Below are 16,531 nucleotides of genomic sequence, written 5' to 3' on the forward strand. Positions count from 1 at the left end.
CAGGCAGAGTAACCCTGCTATCATACTCTGGAAGTCAGCCATGATAGGGCTGACTGTGAGCTCAGAGATGGTTTCCCTGGGGGTGACATGGTAGACTGTGAGCTCTGGCGTGGCAGCCATGACATGATAACATTTTGGTTCCCATTGACTTCCATAGTATGATCAAAAAACACAATGGAACTCAATAGAGGCTAGCTGTTGGTTACCAACATGCTTCAAAGTATCCTCTTTTGGTTTCCAAAGAAGAAAGCAAGTCATACAGGTTTGGAATGACATGAGGATGAGTAAAAGTCTTGTTCTGATTCAAATTATGATTTTGAATCAATGTAGACACAACACAACATACACAACAAAGGATACCAGTGTATAAAAAAAGGACGTACATTTAGAAAGCCAAACATACATTCTTCAAACTTTACATTTGCATATCATAAAATCATATATAGAGATACTGGGAAAAGCAAAAATACACTTCAATTCATGTAATAATAGTAATAATAATACTGTATGTCAGCATCAGTTCTTCTCAAAGACTTAATTTCAATTAAAATATTCTTTGATCATAGGCACTGAATCAAATCCGGGTCACACAATATACTGTCAAATAAATAATGTAAACATTCTCATTCAGACATTGTTGACAAGTATATCAAAACTCCACTCTTATAATAAACCAGTCTTACTCCTGGAAAATTCGGAGTTTGATCCCAGCCGATTAAGTTCACTGAGGCAATAAAGTTTTGATGAAGAAATCCACTCTTAAAAGCATACATCACCTTCAAAAACAACCAAAAATGTCCCATTAATGTCCTTAAAGAACTCATCATCTCTCCAGAACACACTGAGAATTGCTCTTGCTACTTCCAGCTGATAAGACTGGGTTTCTTCCACCCGGTTACACTACAGCACCTTCAAGAGAGAATTAGCAGAGAAATTATGCAATGAAATTCAACAGGTCCTTTCTGTTAAAGGAATAGTTCACCCTAGTTCATATTTTCTAAAACTTTACTCACCCTTAGGCCATCAAAGACGTAGCTAAGTTTGTTTCTTTATTAGAACAAATTTGGAGAAATTTAGAATTAAATTACTTGGTCACCAGTGGACCTTCTGCAGTGAATGGGTGCCGTCAGATTGAGAGATCAAATGACTCCATTTGAGACTCCATGTCTTGTGAAGTGAAAAACTGGGTATTTTTAATAAATACATTAATCAATTCATTGACATTTTTAACCTCAAACTGCTGCTTCCAGCTAAAATACAAGTTCACAACCCATAATAATGATTTCTGACGTTAATGGTTGAACTGGAGTTATGTGGATTATTGTGATGTTTTCATTGCCGCTGCCAGCCATTTTGGTGCCCTAAGCATAATTCCTTTATGATTTTTTTTTTTGCAAATTCAATGTCACTTTGAACAAATTTAATGAAATAATCATCAATAAGTACTAGGGCTGTCACTTTTGTGAAAAAATCATTTTCGATTTTTAAGACATAAGTGTTCATTGAATCGATTGTAAAATCGATTTTCCATGTCTAAAAAAAAAAGACGTTTCCTTTTTCAACGTCAATAAACGGACGAACGTAAAGAGAGAGCTGGAAACACTCAAGTCAGCAATATTTCTTATTTATTGGCATGAAAATTTCGGGGTCCAGAGAAGAGCGTTTTCTATTCACTATAGTATATGTCCAGCTGTTGAGAAGACGCGCTCCGACCGCACTGATGTCCCAGGACACTCAGGTAGGCTACAGCTGCGCAAGGTGGGGGTATTACTGCCAATTTTCCACCACAAAAGCCGGTTGCTATCAGCTTGAAATGGTCCTTTTCATAACTCAGAATCTCTTGTAACTAGATGCGCAAATGAGGAGAATTTGCGTCTACCGTGCCGCGAGACCTCCAGACGCGTGGAAACACGTCTTTACATTATAAGTTATGATAACATAGTTTGCTGATGCTAACATTATTAACGTCAGCAAGTTCGAGGCGCATTACGATTAGCAGCAGCACGCACATGCAGCACATTTCTCGTACTTTCTAGACTAGACCGGACTAGACTAGAGCAATTATTAAATATCTTTCTTGTTCCCACTTTTTTGTTACATATACATGGCTAAAATGAGCCTAATATTTATATAGGATAATGAAATAATACCGGCATTTAAAAAAAAAAAAAAAAAATCATTAGGCTAATTTTGGTGCCCCCTCAGCACTTGGTGCCTTACGCACAGTGCGTGATGCGCGTGGTGGGAGCGGCGGCGCTGGATGTTTTTAATCAGCTTTTTGAATTCTCATTCTGATGGCACCCAGAGGATCCACTGGTGATGATGATGTAATGTGATGTAATACATTTTTCAAATCTGTTCCAGTAAACAAATTTGGTAGCACTTTATTTTACAGTCCTGTTCCTCATGTACATACTGTGTACTTATTATAGTAATTACAATAACTATGTAATAACTAGGTACTAACCCTGAACCTACCCCTAAACCTAACCCTACCCCATTGTAGTTACCTTGTGTTACCAGAACTTTCTTAGATAAATACACTGTAAGTACACTATAAGTACATGTATGTACACGTACTGTAAAATAAAGTGCAACCACAAATTCCCATCTACATCTTTGATGGCTCCAGGGTAAATTTTCAGCAAATTTCAATTTTACATTTTTATTCCTTTAAAATGTGTTCACAGCTTCCATATTTTAGAAATTGCATGGTTAAAACAGGGTCAGACTCACCAGTTGGTTGAGAGCCACATGTGACCTTGTAAGAAGTCCATATGCTGATTGCAATAAGAAAAGTAGCTATAAAGCCAAACACCTGCATTTATGTACAAATAGGAATTAGTAACATATTAACAACATTCTATAATCATACATTTTAGTAATAAACATGAAATATAATTTGCATATGATGCCTAAAAACCTTTTATAAGAACTGCATACGCACTGGCAAATAACAGAATATAATTTTCTGCTTTCTCATCCCTACACAAGAAAGCTTTGTGCATTTCCCTGGCCAGTCAGCAGCATGCACTGCACATATTGCAATCATAAAAAGACACTCACAGATCCAGCAATCAAAGCTGAGACCTCATAACTCTTCACGGCTACAACTATTGAGGCGATAAAGACCAGGATTCCTCCCACAGCATAATGTAAAAACTCCTGAAAAAAAATAAAGAGCCAATTTTGAGATGAAAAAGCAGCATTAACTTTTTAAAAGATGACAACAGACACCTATGATCTTTGGTGAGAAGGTGCGTTAGTGAACTGTGACCACTTACCGCCAATATCCAGTTGATGCATGTGATCTTGCTTTGAAGTCGAAACAAATGCATGAGGAAGAAGACTGAGAAGATGATGAGAAACCATGCAGTGACCACCTCAAAGTAGTTGAAGGCAGAGTATTCAATCCGCCGATCCTCACAGTACACACAAAGGAAAGCAATCAGGAGGATCACCTGCAAAATTAGAGGTAGGAAATTTTATTTAAATATTCCTTGTGCACTTCACAGCAAATACTAATATTTTATTTTGACACATAGAAAAATGCAGCGATGCTTTTCCTCAGTTAAACTTTGGATTAATTTAAGTAAGATTTCAACAAGATAATTAAACTCAATAAATAAAACAAGTCCTTGTTCAACTAGAAGTAAAGAAGTTTCTGTTAATTTCTTTAGTAATATTAGTAATAATTGTTATACTTCTGATATTTTAAGTAGCTGTTTTTAATAACTTTTTATTTAATATAAAAAAAATTAAATTGAAAAACATATTTAAGAAATAAGAATGTTAAAACGTAAAAAAATTTTTTTAATTTTTTTAAATAAATTATAAAAAATGCAATTATTTCTTCTTCTTAGTGTAACATAAACATTATAAATCAAAAAAATAAATAAATAAATAAATATATATATATATATATATATATATATATATATATATATATATATATATATATAAGCATGATTAATATTTTCAAAATAATAAAGTCAAAACAATAATATTGCTCTAGTATTAGGGGAGAGCGGGCACAGTGTAACACTTTTTGACTTTCCTAGTTTGTGTAAATCCACATGGGGTTCAAGGTATAATTTTTTTTTCACAGTCATTTTACACTTGTCTAGTACAAATACTTCGCCTTGTTTTAGAATTACAGTGTATAAATTTTTTTCTTTATATGACAGGTAAAATATCTGATCAAATGAAAATAATATACAAGACAAACAAAAAAAATTTGTCAATAAAATAAAATGATTAACTTTTTTTAAATAAAACAATGGTGTTTTTTAAGAATTAAAAAATAATCTGGTTTTGGAGTTTGACAATGAACAAATTGAAACCATGATTGGGATGGCCCACATAAATGAGCTTAAATGCTTTACATTTCTTCAATTAATACACTTCTGTGCAAATAAACATTGACTGTCAGTTTGTATTCACATAATCCTCATGGTTTCTAATTAAAATTATTCAAGTAAATAGTGTAAATAACATCACTAATGCCATAGAAAAGCAAATTGTAATTGTAACAACTGGAATTTAAAAGTAGTTAGTGTCGTCTGCTAGTTAGCAAAGCATTAAAAACAATCTAAACTGATAAATAACATAATGTGAATTAAAATAATAGCAGATTTGCCTCATTTTAAATGAATACTAAAAACTGAGATGAAAAATTTACTTAAGGGGGGTGGGGGGTGAAATGCTTGTTTTCACTCAATATCCTGTTAATCTTGAGTACCTATAGAGTAGTACTGCATCCTTCATAACTCCAAAAAGTCTTTAGTTTTATTATATTCATAAGAGAAAGATAGTCTGTACCGATTTTTCCCGGAAAAACACGACCGACTGGAGGCGTGACGTGTGGGTGGAGCTAAAGAATCACGAGCGCCAGTAGGTTTTTGAGTTGAGAGCGTTTGGAAGCTGTGACATTATCGTGAGGACAAAACCATCATCCAAAACAAAACATGGCTAACAGATTCAGCCATTAATTCATGATCCAGAATCAGATCCCGAGGCTGAAACTGATATTTTAAGCAGTTCACCGCCTGCGGTTCCAACACACGATCGTGACCCTTTTTCGTTGGGATTGCATCATCCTTAAGAAATAAACAATATGCAAATCCGTCGTCAAACTGGGCCTTGTTTGTAAAACAAACATCTTCGAAATGCAGGGAACAAACACAAACACTTGCACAACTCCGTTGATGCTCTGTAAAAATAAACTCCATCCACTGGTCCCTTAATGCTGTTTCTCTTTTGGTAATCTGTGCAGGGTTGTCTTGCCCTGGCAACCAAAAACACACTTTTTTTGTGACATTTCGCGACGCTCTCGCTCTGATCAGTGAATCGCTCTGATCAGGCTGTGCTCAGCCTCTCAGTGCTCTGCTATACGGGAGCGCGCGCTCTTCCGGCAGACGTGCCCTCAGGACCCATATAAGGAAATTCCGCTCCATCTAACGTCACACAGAGCCATACTCGAAAAAAACTTTCCTAAACTTGTGGCAAACCGGAGGAGTATTCTTGGAACAGAAATACTCCTTCAAACGTACAACTTAATTTTTGAAACTTTGTCCATGTTTAGCATGGGAATCCAACTCTTTAACAGTTTAAAAAACTCAGTATGCATGAAATAGCATTTCACCCCCCTTTAAGCCATAAATTAACTTTTACTATGGTAAAATAAATGTTCAGCGATATCTTCAAAAGACTTTGGAATTTTGGCACAGTTTTGGCACATAAGTTTTTTTATGCTAGCATGTGTGGAAATATTCAAACCATGTGTGTAACCACTAACTCTACATTACTTTGTGCCCTGCACTCCCCTGCTATTTTAAGTTTTGCAGTCATATTTGTTTAGGGTTATATTAATCTTAGAGTTCAAAATATGATATCATTTCCCACTTCAGTATGAATTGTTGTTGCAAAGAAGTGTTAAATAATGTATGCAAATTCTAAAAAGTTTCTCTTCCTGTCAACACTGGTGTTTCCTTCTGAAACAGTTTCTTGTTTAATTCTGTTGTCAAACCACTTATCTTCTATTTTATCCTCTATCTTTTTCTGGTGAAATTATAATCTTTGAGTTTGGCGGGTTTTATGTTGAGCACTCTTTTTTCCACATGGCCACATGTTGCTGTGCAAAATTCTCTAAATTTCTTTCATCAGTGCAACCATTTAAGTAGCCACCTGGGGTGTGTGAGTCTTAACAAATTATCATTGCCTGTCATCACCTTTTACACACCAAAAAACCAAACCCTGAAACCCCAAAGACAGTATTTCATTTCTTTATTTTGAGGATGCAACCCCCCTCATGCAGCAGTACAGAGATGATGTCACAGGATAATGCTTAGGTACTGAATAATTACCATATTCACAAACCATGGTATTAAAATACTTTAAAGAATTGCATTATTGCAATTGCATTATATATCCTTTAAAGAATACCATGGCACTGTCCAAAAAACATTTTAATAGTGTAACACATGTACAAAAAAAAGTGCTACTTCAAAATAATCCACTTCATCTTTGGTTTGTACATAAGCAAATTATTAATATAAGTATTAGTATAATTATTAGTATTCATGAACAGTGCAGTGGAAAGTTGCATTTATGCATAAAAATATCTCAAGGGGTCATATGACGTTGCTAAAAATAACATTAGGTTGTGTATTTGGTGTAATGCAGTGTGTTTGCAGATTAAGGTTCAAAAAACTTTATTTTCCAAATAATGTAAAGTTTGTACATAAGCAAATTATTAATATAAGTATTAGTATAGTTATTAGTATTCATAAACAGTGCAGTGGAAAGTTGCAGTTATGCATAAAAATATCTCAAGGGGTCATATGACGTTGCTAAAAATAACATTATGTTGTGTATTTGGTGTAATGCAGTGTTTTTGCAGGTTAAGGTTCAAAAAAATTTATTTTCCAAATATTGTACATTGTTGTTGTTCCTCTAGTCCCCGCCTTTCTGATTGGCCAGCTATCCACTGTGTTGTGATGGGCCAAATGCCTCAAATGTGTGAAAGAAATGTTACGCCCTTAACTCTGTGATGTCATGTGTCCCAGTACAATGAGACCGATTTTAATCTTAAAATATGATGGATTCTCACTTCAGAATAAACAGCTTTTGCAGAGATTGAGTAATTTATGCAAACACACACACACACACACACACACAAAGGCCTTTTATTGTGGACTCTGTTGTTTCCTGTTGAACTGATGAAGTAGGCTACCCAAGATAAATAAGATTATACGTTTTGATACCGAATTATTATCATATTCATTCAGTAATATTATGTTACAGTAACATTACATTTCAGCATTTTTGAGCATTGAAAATCATGTGTAACTTCTCGAAGACGTTTGTCCTGTCCAACGTTTCCCCAAAAGAAATATTAAACTTGCTGTTGTAAACAAATGCACTGATTACTGTATCCTGCATTGTTAGTGCATAATTAATGTTACGTTAGCCTATTCATGGAAAGTTTAGTGAAGAGTTCAGTTAGTCGGTCAATGTATCGTCGTGGTGTAAAACAGTCAGTTACAATCTTTAAACCATCTATCTTCCCTAAATTAAGGATTCTATTTATTCGTCTACGTTTGCTTCATAAAATAAATGTGTTTAACTATTCTTACCACTTGGCCGATTTTCAGTAATCCTTGAAATGAACGCGCATAACCGATGTTGCAAAATCCTCCATTCGAGGTGGATGTTGTTGTGGTTGTAGTAGTAGTAACAACAAAAGAGTTAGACATTCTGGTATATAATATTTGAGTAACTTTATAATTAATATAATATTTCTTTAAAACCGGTCACATTTAACCAGCAGCTGAGTCAGGGGAAGCGACAACCACAACAGAGTGACCGAAGAAGACACAGGAAATGAAACAGCATCGTCCACGCATGGGCTTGTGGAGTCTCACAGCGTGAATCCAAAACTATGCATTCAAAGCTTTGAAAACATTTATACATCAAAATATAATATTATTTTTAAACATATTTTCTATAATTACATATCTCTGAAATACGAAGCAAAAAGCACCATACAAATCTTAAATACATTCATTTTTAAAAATGGTCATACAGTAATCAAACACAAATGTGATTGGTCCATCTGGATCAGCGCCTAGAAAAGAAACAGATACCACGTGATAACAAGTGTTAACGTATCTGTGTTTGTGTGTGTGTGTGTGTGTGTGTGTGCGTGCGTGCGTGCGTGCGTGCGTGCGTGCGTGTGTGGGGGTTGGGGGGGGGGGCAACGCATAATATGGACATTTACTTATAAATACTATGATGCATTTCTATAGCCCTAACTGGTTTTAAAATGTAATATTGGCAGCTTTTGAAATTGCGCTATATCAAAGACGTGCATTCATTGCTTGGAAGGAGCAAGAACTACTAAAATGCAAGTGTAGATTTAGTCGAGAGAGATAAAGTTGACCTTCTTTACCTTAATGCTGTTGAACTGAATTTATGGAGCAAGCTATTTGCTAAAATAATTCTTTATTTTCTGCATGTGTTAATATAACAAACAAAGCATCGATTGAATGAATAATTGAATGACTCGCTTAAGACAGGGATTTGCCGCCACCTACTGGCACGTTTTGGTTTATATTCAGAGTATTGTTTCTTATAAATAATTGATTTAATATTTCACTATTTATTTGTATTTCTTATGTTGAATTAAAATATTTATATATATATATATATATATATATATATATATATATATATATATATATATATATATATATATTTATATTTATATATATATATATATATGTATGTATGTATTAGGACTGGGCAAAAAAAATCATATCTCTTCATTTTTTGGCCAATTTGTGATATCAAATATATACCTCGGTCTTTTCGGTTTTGTGGTAAATTTTATTGATTAATTTATTTTTTAATCTATTTATTTCACTTAGCGTCCAATGTTGTCCAGATCTCAATCCAATAGAGCAGCTTTGGGATGTGGTGAAGCGGGAGATTTACAGAAAGAAAAAACAATAAAGAAATGTAAAAAAAAAAAAAAAAAAAAAAATTAATTGAATGCAAGTTGTTTGTTCATATCTTATATCTTCTTTCAGTGTTTGTATTTCTCTTTAAGGTCTTTCGAAGTTGGTTCATCAAAATATATTAAATTAGCTGACCTTTAATTAAGACAATGCAATTACAAAGTTAAACCAATAGTAAAAGAATCCTCACCCTTCACTTTTCGCCAGTGTCCGGCGGGGGACCTGGGGGCCTATTTTTTGGGGTATTGGGAATCACCTTTCCCCCCTCTCTCAATGCCCCAGTTGAGCAGACATCACCTTGTTCAGGACCTAGAAAGAATAATATATATGTATTAGTACTGTATGAAACTATAATGGACAAATATATAGATTTTATTAATCATTACTCACCAACTGGACAAGTGCTGATATTGGCATAAATTTTCTCATTAGCATGATATATGGAGGGTTTAACCCTCTGTACACCTATATCCCTGAAAATGAAAAAATTATTGAGTCACATTAAAATATAATAAAGATGTACTATTTCAGTTTCCAGTTTAAACGAATGGCAAGCAATCTTACTGTAGCATGCTTGTCTGTGCACTTTGTCCTTTTTTTGTGTGTGTGTGGAAATAACAACACATACAGCATATTAGAATTTGCACATAACAATTTTTTATTAAAAAATGCACAAAAAATAATCAAGCACTTACTTCTTTTCAGCGCATCCAAAATGAATGGCACAAGCCCGAGCAGCAGCAAACACCCCAGAATGCCAGTCGTCACCTTCAGACCAAGACAATTTGAATCGTTTGATGGAAATGTTTTCTGATCCTGGCCCAGAGAGTTCACAGTTTGGCAAGTGTACACATCCTGCTCAGAGTGTGGAACTGAGCTGATGACTATGAAGTTTGTATGGTCAGTTTTGATTGGAACGTTTTCTAGTGGTCCAGATGAGGAGGTCCATTTAAATTCTGGAAGCGGATTCCCTTGGGCAATGCATTTCACCATCATACCCAGAACCTCTAAATCCAAGGATAGGCTGAGAATTTTTGCCGGAGCTACAGTTGAAAATCCAAATAAAAATCTGTAATTTTATCTATACAATGCAGTGGTCCCAAAAAGTATTCAGACACTTTAAACTGCAATTAAAATGCATAATAAATGTATAAAATGTAGTCTTGAGCATGAGTAAATAATGACAGAATTTAAATTTTTGGGTGAACTATCCAAGGGTACGTTTCCTAAAACCATGGTTTCTATCTAAGTTAGCAACTTTGTTGGTTGCAAAGCAATTTCCCATTGCCAACCAACTGGTTGCAACCATGGTTTTGGGAAACGCACCCCAAGTTAGGTGTCCAAAAGCATCCAAATACTTTCTGGGTTGCTGTTTATTTGTGTGTTAATACAAATGCTGTGTAAATCTTACCGTTGACATTAAACGTTGTGTGTTTCTCAAATTTACCATAATCCAGCTCCACCCTACAGGTGTACTGTGAGGCATCGGTAAACTGTAAATGATTGATTCTTAAGGAGATGTCTCCTTTTGTGGGGTTACCTTGAAGCGAGAGTCGCTCTGATGGTATTAGATAATTACAGTTGTTTTGTGCATTTGTCTTGTTGTGAAGCATGCATTTAAAAATGGGATCTTGTTTGTTGCCCTGCATCCATTTAACAGTGATGTGACCGGTGTAAGTATTTTGAATTGGGTGTGTGAAGATGCAAGGGAGAATCACATTTTGTCCCAATGTGCCATTGACCTGTTCTGGTACTTTCATGGTCCATGATGAACATGATAGGCCTGCGGATGAGAACAGAACAATATATAATATGAAAACATTACAAGTCGTTAAAAGATAGCCTAAAAACTCAAATTTTGGAGTTAATCATAGTTTTTAGCAGTTGTAGTCATTTAGTAGTTATTTTTTTGCAGTGTATAATTAGTAACATTCTTGCTTTTAAAATGTAAAATATAATATATTACCTTTTAGACTACAAATAAAAGAAAGCAAACCAAACACATAATCCTGCATCTTCAGACAGAACGTTCCGGGATCTCACAGACGGAAAAGTTTAAGTGAAGGTATTGTGACTAAACAAGATGGTAAGTAATGACGAAAATAAGGAACTGTCTACTTGCATTTCCAAAAAGCGAACTGGTCTGTGCGGGTAGGTTCCTCTGAAAGGCCCTGCTCCAAAAATAATATGTTTCTCACAATGAATTGCTTATGGTAGAATCACATGGTGAAATCTTTATCAGGGTTCTTGTCACTCTTAAGTTTCTTGTACTTCTTAAATTATTTAACTAAAGTTATAGTAAAGTTATAGTTAAAGTAGTGCGCCAATATTTGTGTCATTTGATTTTTTTGTTATAGATAGATAGATAGATAGATAGATAGATAGATAGATAGATAGATAGATACACATCTATGCAGAATTGCATTTTGGCTTAAAATTACAAATTATATTGTATTATACATTTATATACATAATATTATATTATATCATATTTTATTATACAATTATATACATAATATATTATTATATACAGCTTAATTGTTAACTGAAAAATTTAAGTTTGTCAAGACACAATTTAATGAAGGATTGATAAAGCTTTGTGTGAATTACATTTAAAAAGACCTGAACATTTTAGGCCTTATGGACAAATCTGTTTGAAGGAAGAGCACATTGTTTCTCTGAGTGGCTGTTGATTTCTCTAAATAGAGCACTGCAGAGATAGTTTTGTAAGCCAACCCAGAAATTTCTATCACCCTTTTTCCACTGACAAAAACCCAACAGGATATTTCTCCTGGCTTTTTGATTATTACAGAAAATAAGCTTTGTGTAAAAGAGTTTATGATTCTTACACGTTTTGTTCAAGATAACCTTCACAAATGAGCACAACGTTCATTAATTCTGAAGGCTAACCAAAATCAGTAGAAGTAAAAAGCTATAAACAAACCACACCATGGTCACATGACTTAAAGGTCATCACCAAGCTTTCAAAATCTATTTAAATAATCCAGTTAGAATAGTTTGAAAGAGCATGAGTGTAAACACATTGAGTATGTGAAAGTGGACTAGTGAGTATTTGAGTTTCCATTCTGCATAGCTTTTTCAAGACAAGACCTTATTTAAATTTAACTTATTCCTGCAGAGCACTGTTGTGATTTTGTATATTTCACTTCCTGTAATTCCAATCATATCAATTCAAATTTCAATAGGGTTTGGCCTATACAATTCAAATTCCAAATTTCTAAAAGCGAGGCAACTGTTATATTCTGACAGGCTATTTTTTATGTTGCTCATTATTAACTGAACCACGAATCCTGAGTTTGTCAGCTAAGGGTTTGGAAGCATCTGGCTTCAAAACCATATGTCATGTTCAGGGTTCCCCTCTTCCTGATGTTCAGAAGGGAGATACTTCATTCCCTCTTTCTCAGGACACTACCGGGCAATTCCGTGCTTCAGGCCAGCTGCTGGACGTCAAACCTGGACGACAGCACATCTGTGAAGCTTCAAATTCTTTGGAGAAGGATCAAGCCATGCTCAATCTTTTGCCCCCAAAGTCCAGAGAGGTCAACCCTAAAGAGCTCTTTCTCGCTCTTGGTGCAACTTCTTGCTCTGGCGTTGTGTACATAGCTGCTTTTGGCTCTGGGTTTGGGAGCTTGGGTGATCAAGAGGAGGTTTAGCATCAAAGCTAGTAGCGTGGAGCACTGAAAAGACACAAATGTCATGCTCACATAATCAGAACACTCTGTACTCAAAGCCGTTTCTTGTCCAATGTGTGTTGTTAAAAAATACAAAGGATTTCTTCTGAAGTGATGCCCGTCTTTGTCTGATCTGACTGGATATTTTAACACAGAGTGACATACTAATATAGTAATTAACTGAAAAATATAAAAATCTTCATCTTTGTGCATTCATCTGTCAAATAAGTTGTGCAAATGAATTATTATTATTTTTTTTTTAAAAGGCAGGGGGTTGGAAAATATATATATTTATTTACATAATTTTCTGCCTTTACCTGGGATCTGCACCAGTACATAAAGACTCATTATATTTATTTCCACCACTACTCACAAAACATCATAAGCATTTTTTGTCTTCTCAACTGATGGTTCAGGTCAACATGGTTAATTTTATTCCGCAAAACCCAAAAGAAAAACAGTAGCAAACATCGCTTTTTTATTTTCTTAAATAACATGCACCAATGAATCATTCAAAGAAAGACCAGTAGTGTGGATTCAAATCTTAGATTTAGATTTTGAAGTCAGCTTGAACTCTTTTTTTGCAACTTGACTCTTGCAGTACCATTTTATAACTAAAGATTTTTAAAATAAATGGCTAAAAATGTATATCAAATAAAGCTTATGCTTATAATTTTTTAAATAAAAAAGCTTCAACAGGACTCGTGGTTCTGTTAGCATTCTTTAATAATCTATTTTAACATTCTAAATCTAAGCCTGGATACACCTCAAAATACATCTCCACTTACTAACTGTAATAGTCTTATTTAACCTAAAAAGTCTGCAATACAAGTTCTTCTTTCACTGTTAATTACATTGCTAAATCAGTTTCATTGCCCAACAGATTTTCTAAATCTAGTCTAATGTATAGACAGTTACTATGTATAGACAGATAAATGTAGTGTATGGTAATTAAACCAATCTATACTGATCGTTACACACACTTATGAAAGCAAAAAAAAAAACATTTTGGAGGTCCCTTTACAAGTATTGTAATTAAGACATCTGCTTATTACAAAATATCTGAAAGAGTGAGGTGTTTTGGTCTTATATAGCAAATTGGTTTCTTATTAGAACAGCAGCGAGCACTCTTCCACTTGAAGTTCTTTTTGGGATCTAGGGAAACTGAGGCACACAAGCCTTTCTCCGGCCTTTCAGGCTGTCCGTTGTCCCAGTTAGTGAAGTTCACATTGGGTGAGAAACTGTCCTTGTTTTCCCAGTACCAGTCTGTTGTGTACAGGCTCCGGCGCAGACTGATCCAGCCCTCCGTGGGGTCTTCATCCGTCATGTTTGAGACCATCTTATCCTGGTTGCTCATATTGTTGAGCCTGGCAAACAGATCAGCATTTTCCAAGCAGTACTTACGGGACATTGACCAGTTCGTTTCTTCTTTACCAAGTACAAACATCTCCGGAGACACCAGACAGCCATAACGGTCTAAACACAAGCAAACAAATTTTCAGTTAGTACTATTCATAATTGTTTAGAAAAATAATAATAATAATGTTATTTATGTTATGTATATATATAAATACATACACATACATGTATATATTTAATACATGTATGTAATAAACATTTATATATAATATTATATCATGTAAGGGATAATGCACGGCTATCTGCCTTCTTTAAATCAAACAGAGATGAAATAGCGCTGACATCAAATTTCTGGTTTTGAAAGGGACAGATAGCCGTGCCTTAGGGTATCCCTTAGATATAAATACAGTAGCAAATATGTGTAGAATATAATTATGGTTAAACAACACAATTGTTTCAACATGAACACTAACCTGGGTCCCTATTTATAACTGTTGCAGCACTCCAATAGGTATTGTTAGACTCCAAGCCTTCAAACATATATACACCAATCCTTGCAAAAGGATGCCAGATTGTGCTTATCCTTTGTCCCATCACTACAGCCCAGGAGTACTCTGTGCCATTCATAACGTTCCAGATGATGTATGGAGGCAAAGGCTGATTGTTCATTCGCACATCATTAGTGCTGGATGTATTAGCAATCACCAAGACTCCACTGCTTGAGGAATTAAAATCTACCAGATAGCATCCAGAGAACATGCTTACCGGAATGAGGTCTAGAATGAGCCCAGGTCTGACTAATTGGAGAGAAACATGCATGGAAGTAGAAATAAGTGAGGTCCCGTTCATAAAATTTGGTAATAATGGCAGGATGTCTGAAAAATTTTGCACCCAAACATCAGTGCAAGCAGTTAAAGAACCCTGACAGACCTTGAAGGGTTTATTTGTTGTCACAAGTAGCTGTTTGGGACTGAAGAAAGGGGGCATGGGGAATCTGTCCATACTTTCATTTAACACAAACGGTTGGAGCTGGTTCAGAATCATGTTGCATGAGCAGTTTTTGCTGTCAAAACACGGATGGGTCAGAATCACAGCCACTTTATCATCTGCATTGATTTCTCTCACCGTCTCATTAATCTGAATCTGGTAAAGATTGTAAGGATGAAGCACTATTTCATCTTCTTGGCTCTCACCGCTTTCATTTACCCATTTGATGGTGACACTGTTTTCTTCGTCCACTGCATTTATAATCATCAGCCTAAAAGGGAGGAATCTGACATATGATGTCATCGTAAGGTTGAAGGACGCAGCTATCTTGGTGTAATTGAGAGAGGGAACATGATACACACTTCCCAGATTTTGTTCAGGCTGGACAACGTGAGACTGGAATCTCCCCTTCCATCCACTCACAGAAACCACTGTGATGTTTTTATCACTGGTGATTCGAAACGTCTTATTGGAATACAGGAACTGGGATTCTTCAACCTCCTTCGTCAAATTCAAAGTCCAAACGGTTCCAACTGCGAGACTTGCATTTGTGGTGAGGTTGCCGCTGGCCATATAGGTGACATTAACCATAGTGTTTGGGTGAAGGGCAGTGATTTTGAATAAGTTAAAGGTCTTTCGATAATAAAATGCAATATTCTCGGGGAATGCAGTGATGAAACTCGTCCCACAATTTTCCACTGAAAGTCCTGTGAATGTTCAACAGTCTAAATCATGTTTGTTTCAAATTTCAAACTCATTTCAGCCAGTGATAATCACTACAGATGCACCAACAGGTTAATTACTTGTATCTGGTATCAATATAATCAACAATATTCTGTATATATTGGTATAATTGCACTTTGAAATTTCGACCAATTTGAGAACATCCAATTCATTTAACAAACAATAAAAAAGAAAGTAAGGATCAATATAAAAGATTGCATTAATATATAAATAATATAAACAATCAATTGCATTATTTATAATAGCAATTTTAATGATAGCACTCAAGCACAATCAATTTAATAAAATAAACAAACAAAAAAACATCTTCCGGAGTTCAAAATGTTTGGTGTCTTGAATTGTTATTGGTGCATCCCTAGTAATTATATTAAATCATTAAGAACTTAAGAGATTTGTCTATATGCATTATTTACCTTGACTAAACATCAAAATGGTCACAAGAACAGCCAACATGACTGCAGATTTTGCATATGCAGCTCCACCTTGTGTGAAGTTGGTTTCAGCCGCTGTGCACTAAGCTGCCAAAAATAAAAATAGTAAATAACATTATTTTTATAAATGTTTAGTTGATCTAGTGTTTATTATACAAAATTCACATGCAAACAACAGTAAACCATATTTTCCACAGATGAAGCTCTTCTTACAGTTAGTCAAACAAGACTATGTAAAATACCTGCTTTCAATATGGTCTGTCTTTCATTTGAAGTTGCTCTTTTTTTGTGGGTGGGG

At 34.9% G+C, this 16,531-nt stretch overlaps 4 protein-coding genes across 4 annotated transcripts in view; 1 reads left to right on the forward strand and 3 right to left on the reverse strand.

The window, feature by feature from the left end:
* Nucleotides 1-16,531, forward strand: part of LOC113059477 (collagen alpha-6(VI) chain-like) — a 1,020,620-nt gene that overhangs the window by 324,394 nt on the left and 679,695 nt on the right.
* On the reverse strand, nt 368-7,906 carry LOC113059569 (CKLF-like MARVEL transmembrane domain-containing protein 7). Its single transcript, XM_026228135.1, has 5 exons — nt 7,638-7,906; nt 3,285-3,461; nt 3,067-3,165; nt 2,737-2,818; nt 368-909 (listed from the first exon to the last, which is right to left on the reverse strand). The coding sequence occupies exons 1-5, from the start codon at nt 7,755-7,757 to the stop codon at nt 896-898; spliced, it is 492 nt and encodes a 163-aa protein (XP_026083920.1). The 5' UTR covers nt 7,758-7,906; the 3' UTR covers nt 368-895.
* Nucleotides 7,994-11,094, reverse strand: LOC113059553 (sialic acid-binding Ig-like lectin 15). The gene is made up of 7 exons (XM_026228111.1): nt 10,987-11,094; nt 10,432-10,803; nt 9,716-10,063; nt 9,585-9,612; nt 9,411-9,493; nt 9,211-9,329; nt 7,994-8,128 (listed from the first exon to the last, which is right to left on the reverse strand). Exons 1-6 carry the CDS (start codon nt 11,033-11,035, stop codon nt 9,214-9,216), a joined length of 996 nt encoding a protein of 331 aa, XP_026083896.1. The 5' UTR covers nt 11,036-11,094; the 3' UTR covers nt 7,994-8,128; nt 9,211-9,213.
* LOC113059529 (uncharacterized) lies at nt 13,430-16,316 on the reverse strand. The gene is made up of 3 exons (XM_026228071.1): nt 16,216-16,316; nt 14,545-15,765; nt 13,430-14,188 (listed from the first exon to the last, which is right to left on the reverse strand). Exons 1-3 carry the CDS (start codon nt 16,253-16,255, stop codon nt 13,764-13,766), a joined length of 1,686 nt encoding a protein of 561 aa, XP_026083856.1. The 5' UTR covers nt 16,256-16,316; the 3' UTR covers nt 13,430-13,763.

This window comes from Carassius auratus, chromosome 41, assembly GCF_003368295.1.
Source record: "Carassius auratus strain Wakin chromosome 41, ASM336829v1, whole genome shotgun sequence".
Taxonomy (NCBI): Eukaryota; Metazoa; Chordata; class Actinopteri; order Cypriniformes; family Cyprinidae; genus Carassius; species Carassius auratus.

Bases quoted from the DNA above. Each gene is read 5' to 3' on its own strand.
- LOC113059569 (XM_026228135.1), bottom strand. From the start codon at position 7,757: ATGTCTAACTCTTTTGTTGTTACTACTACTACAACCACAACAACATCC. The intron at 3,462-7,637 runs GTAAGAATAGTT...CTAATTTTGCAG, and splicing joins TACTGAAAATCGGCCAAGTG to GTGATCCTCCTGATTGCTTT. The intron at 3,166-3,284 runs GTAAGTGGTCAC...ATTTTTTTTCAG, and splicing joins GCATCAACTGGATATTGGCG to GAGTTTTTACATTATGCTGT.
- LOC113059553 (XM_026228111.1), bottom strand. From the start codon at position 11,035: ATGCAGGATTATGTGTTTGGTTTGCTTTCTTTTATTTGTAGTCTAAAA. The intron at 10,804-10,986 runs GTAATATATTAT...TCTCATCCGCAG, and splicing joins TTTTATTTGTAGTCTAAAAG to GCCTATCATGTTCATCATGG. The intron at 9,330-9,410 runs GTGAGTAATGAT...TATTCTTTCTAG, and splicing joins TATCAGCACTTGTCCAGTTG to GTCCTGAACAAGGTGATGTC.
- LOC113059529 (XM_026228071.1), bottom strand. From the start codon at position 16,255: ATGTTGGCTGTTCTTGTGACCATTTTGATGTTTAGTCAAG. The intron at 15,766-16,215 runs GTAAATAATGCA...GAACATTCACAG, and splicing joins CATTTTGATGTTTAGTCAAG to GACTTTCAGTGGAAAATTGT. The intron at 14,189-14,544 runs GTTAGTGTTCAT...GCTTGTGTTTAG, and splicing joins AGTTATAAATAGGGACCCAG to ACCGTTATGGCTGTCTGGTG.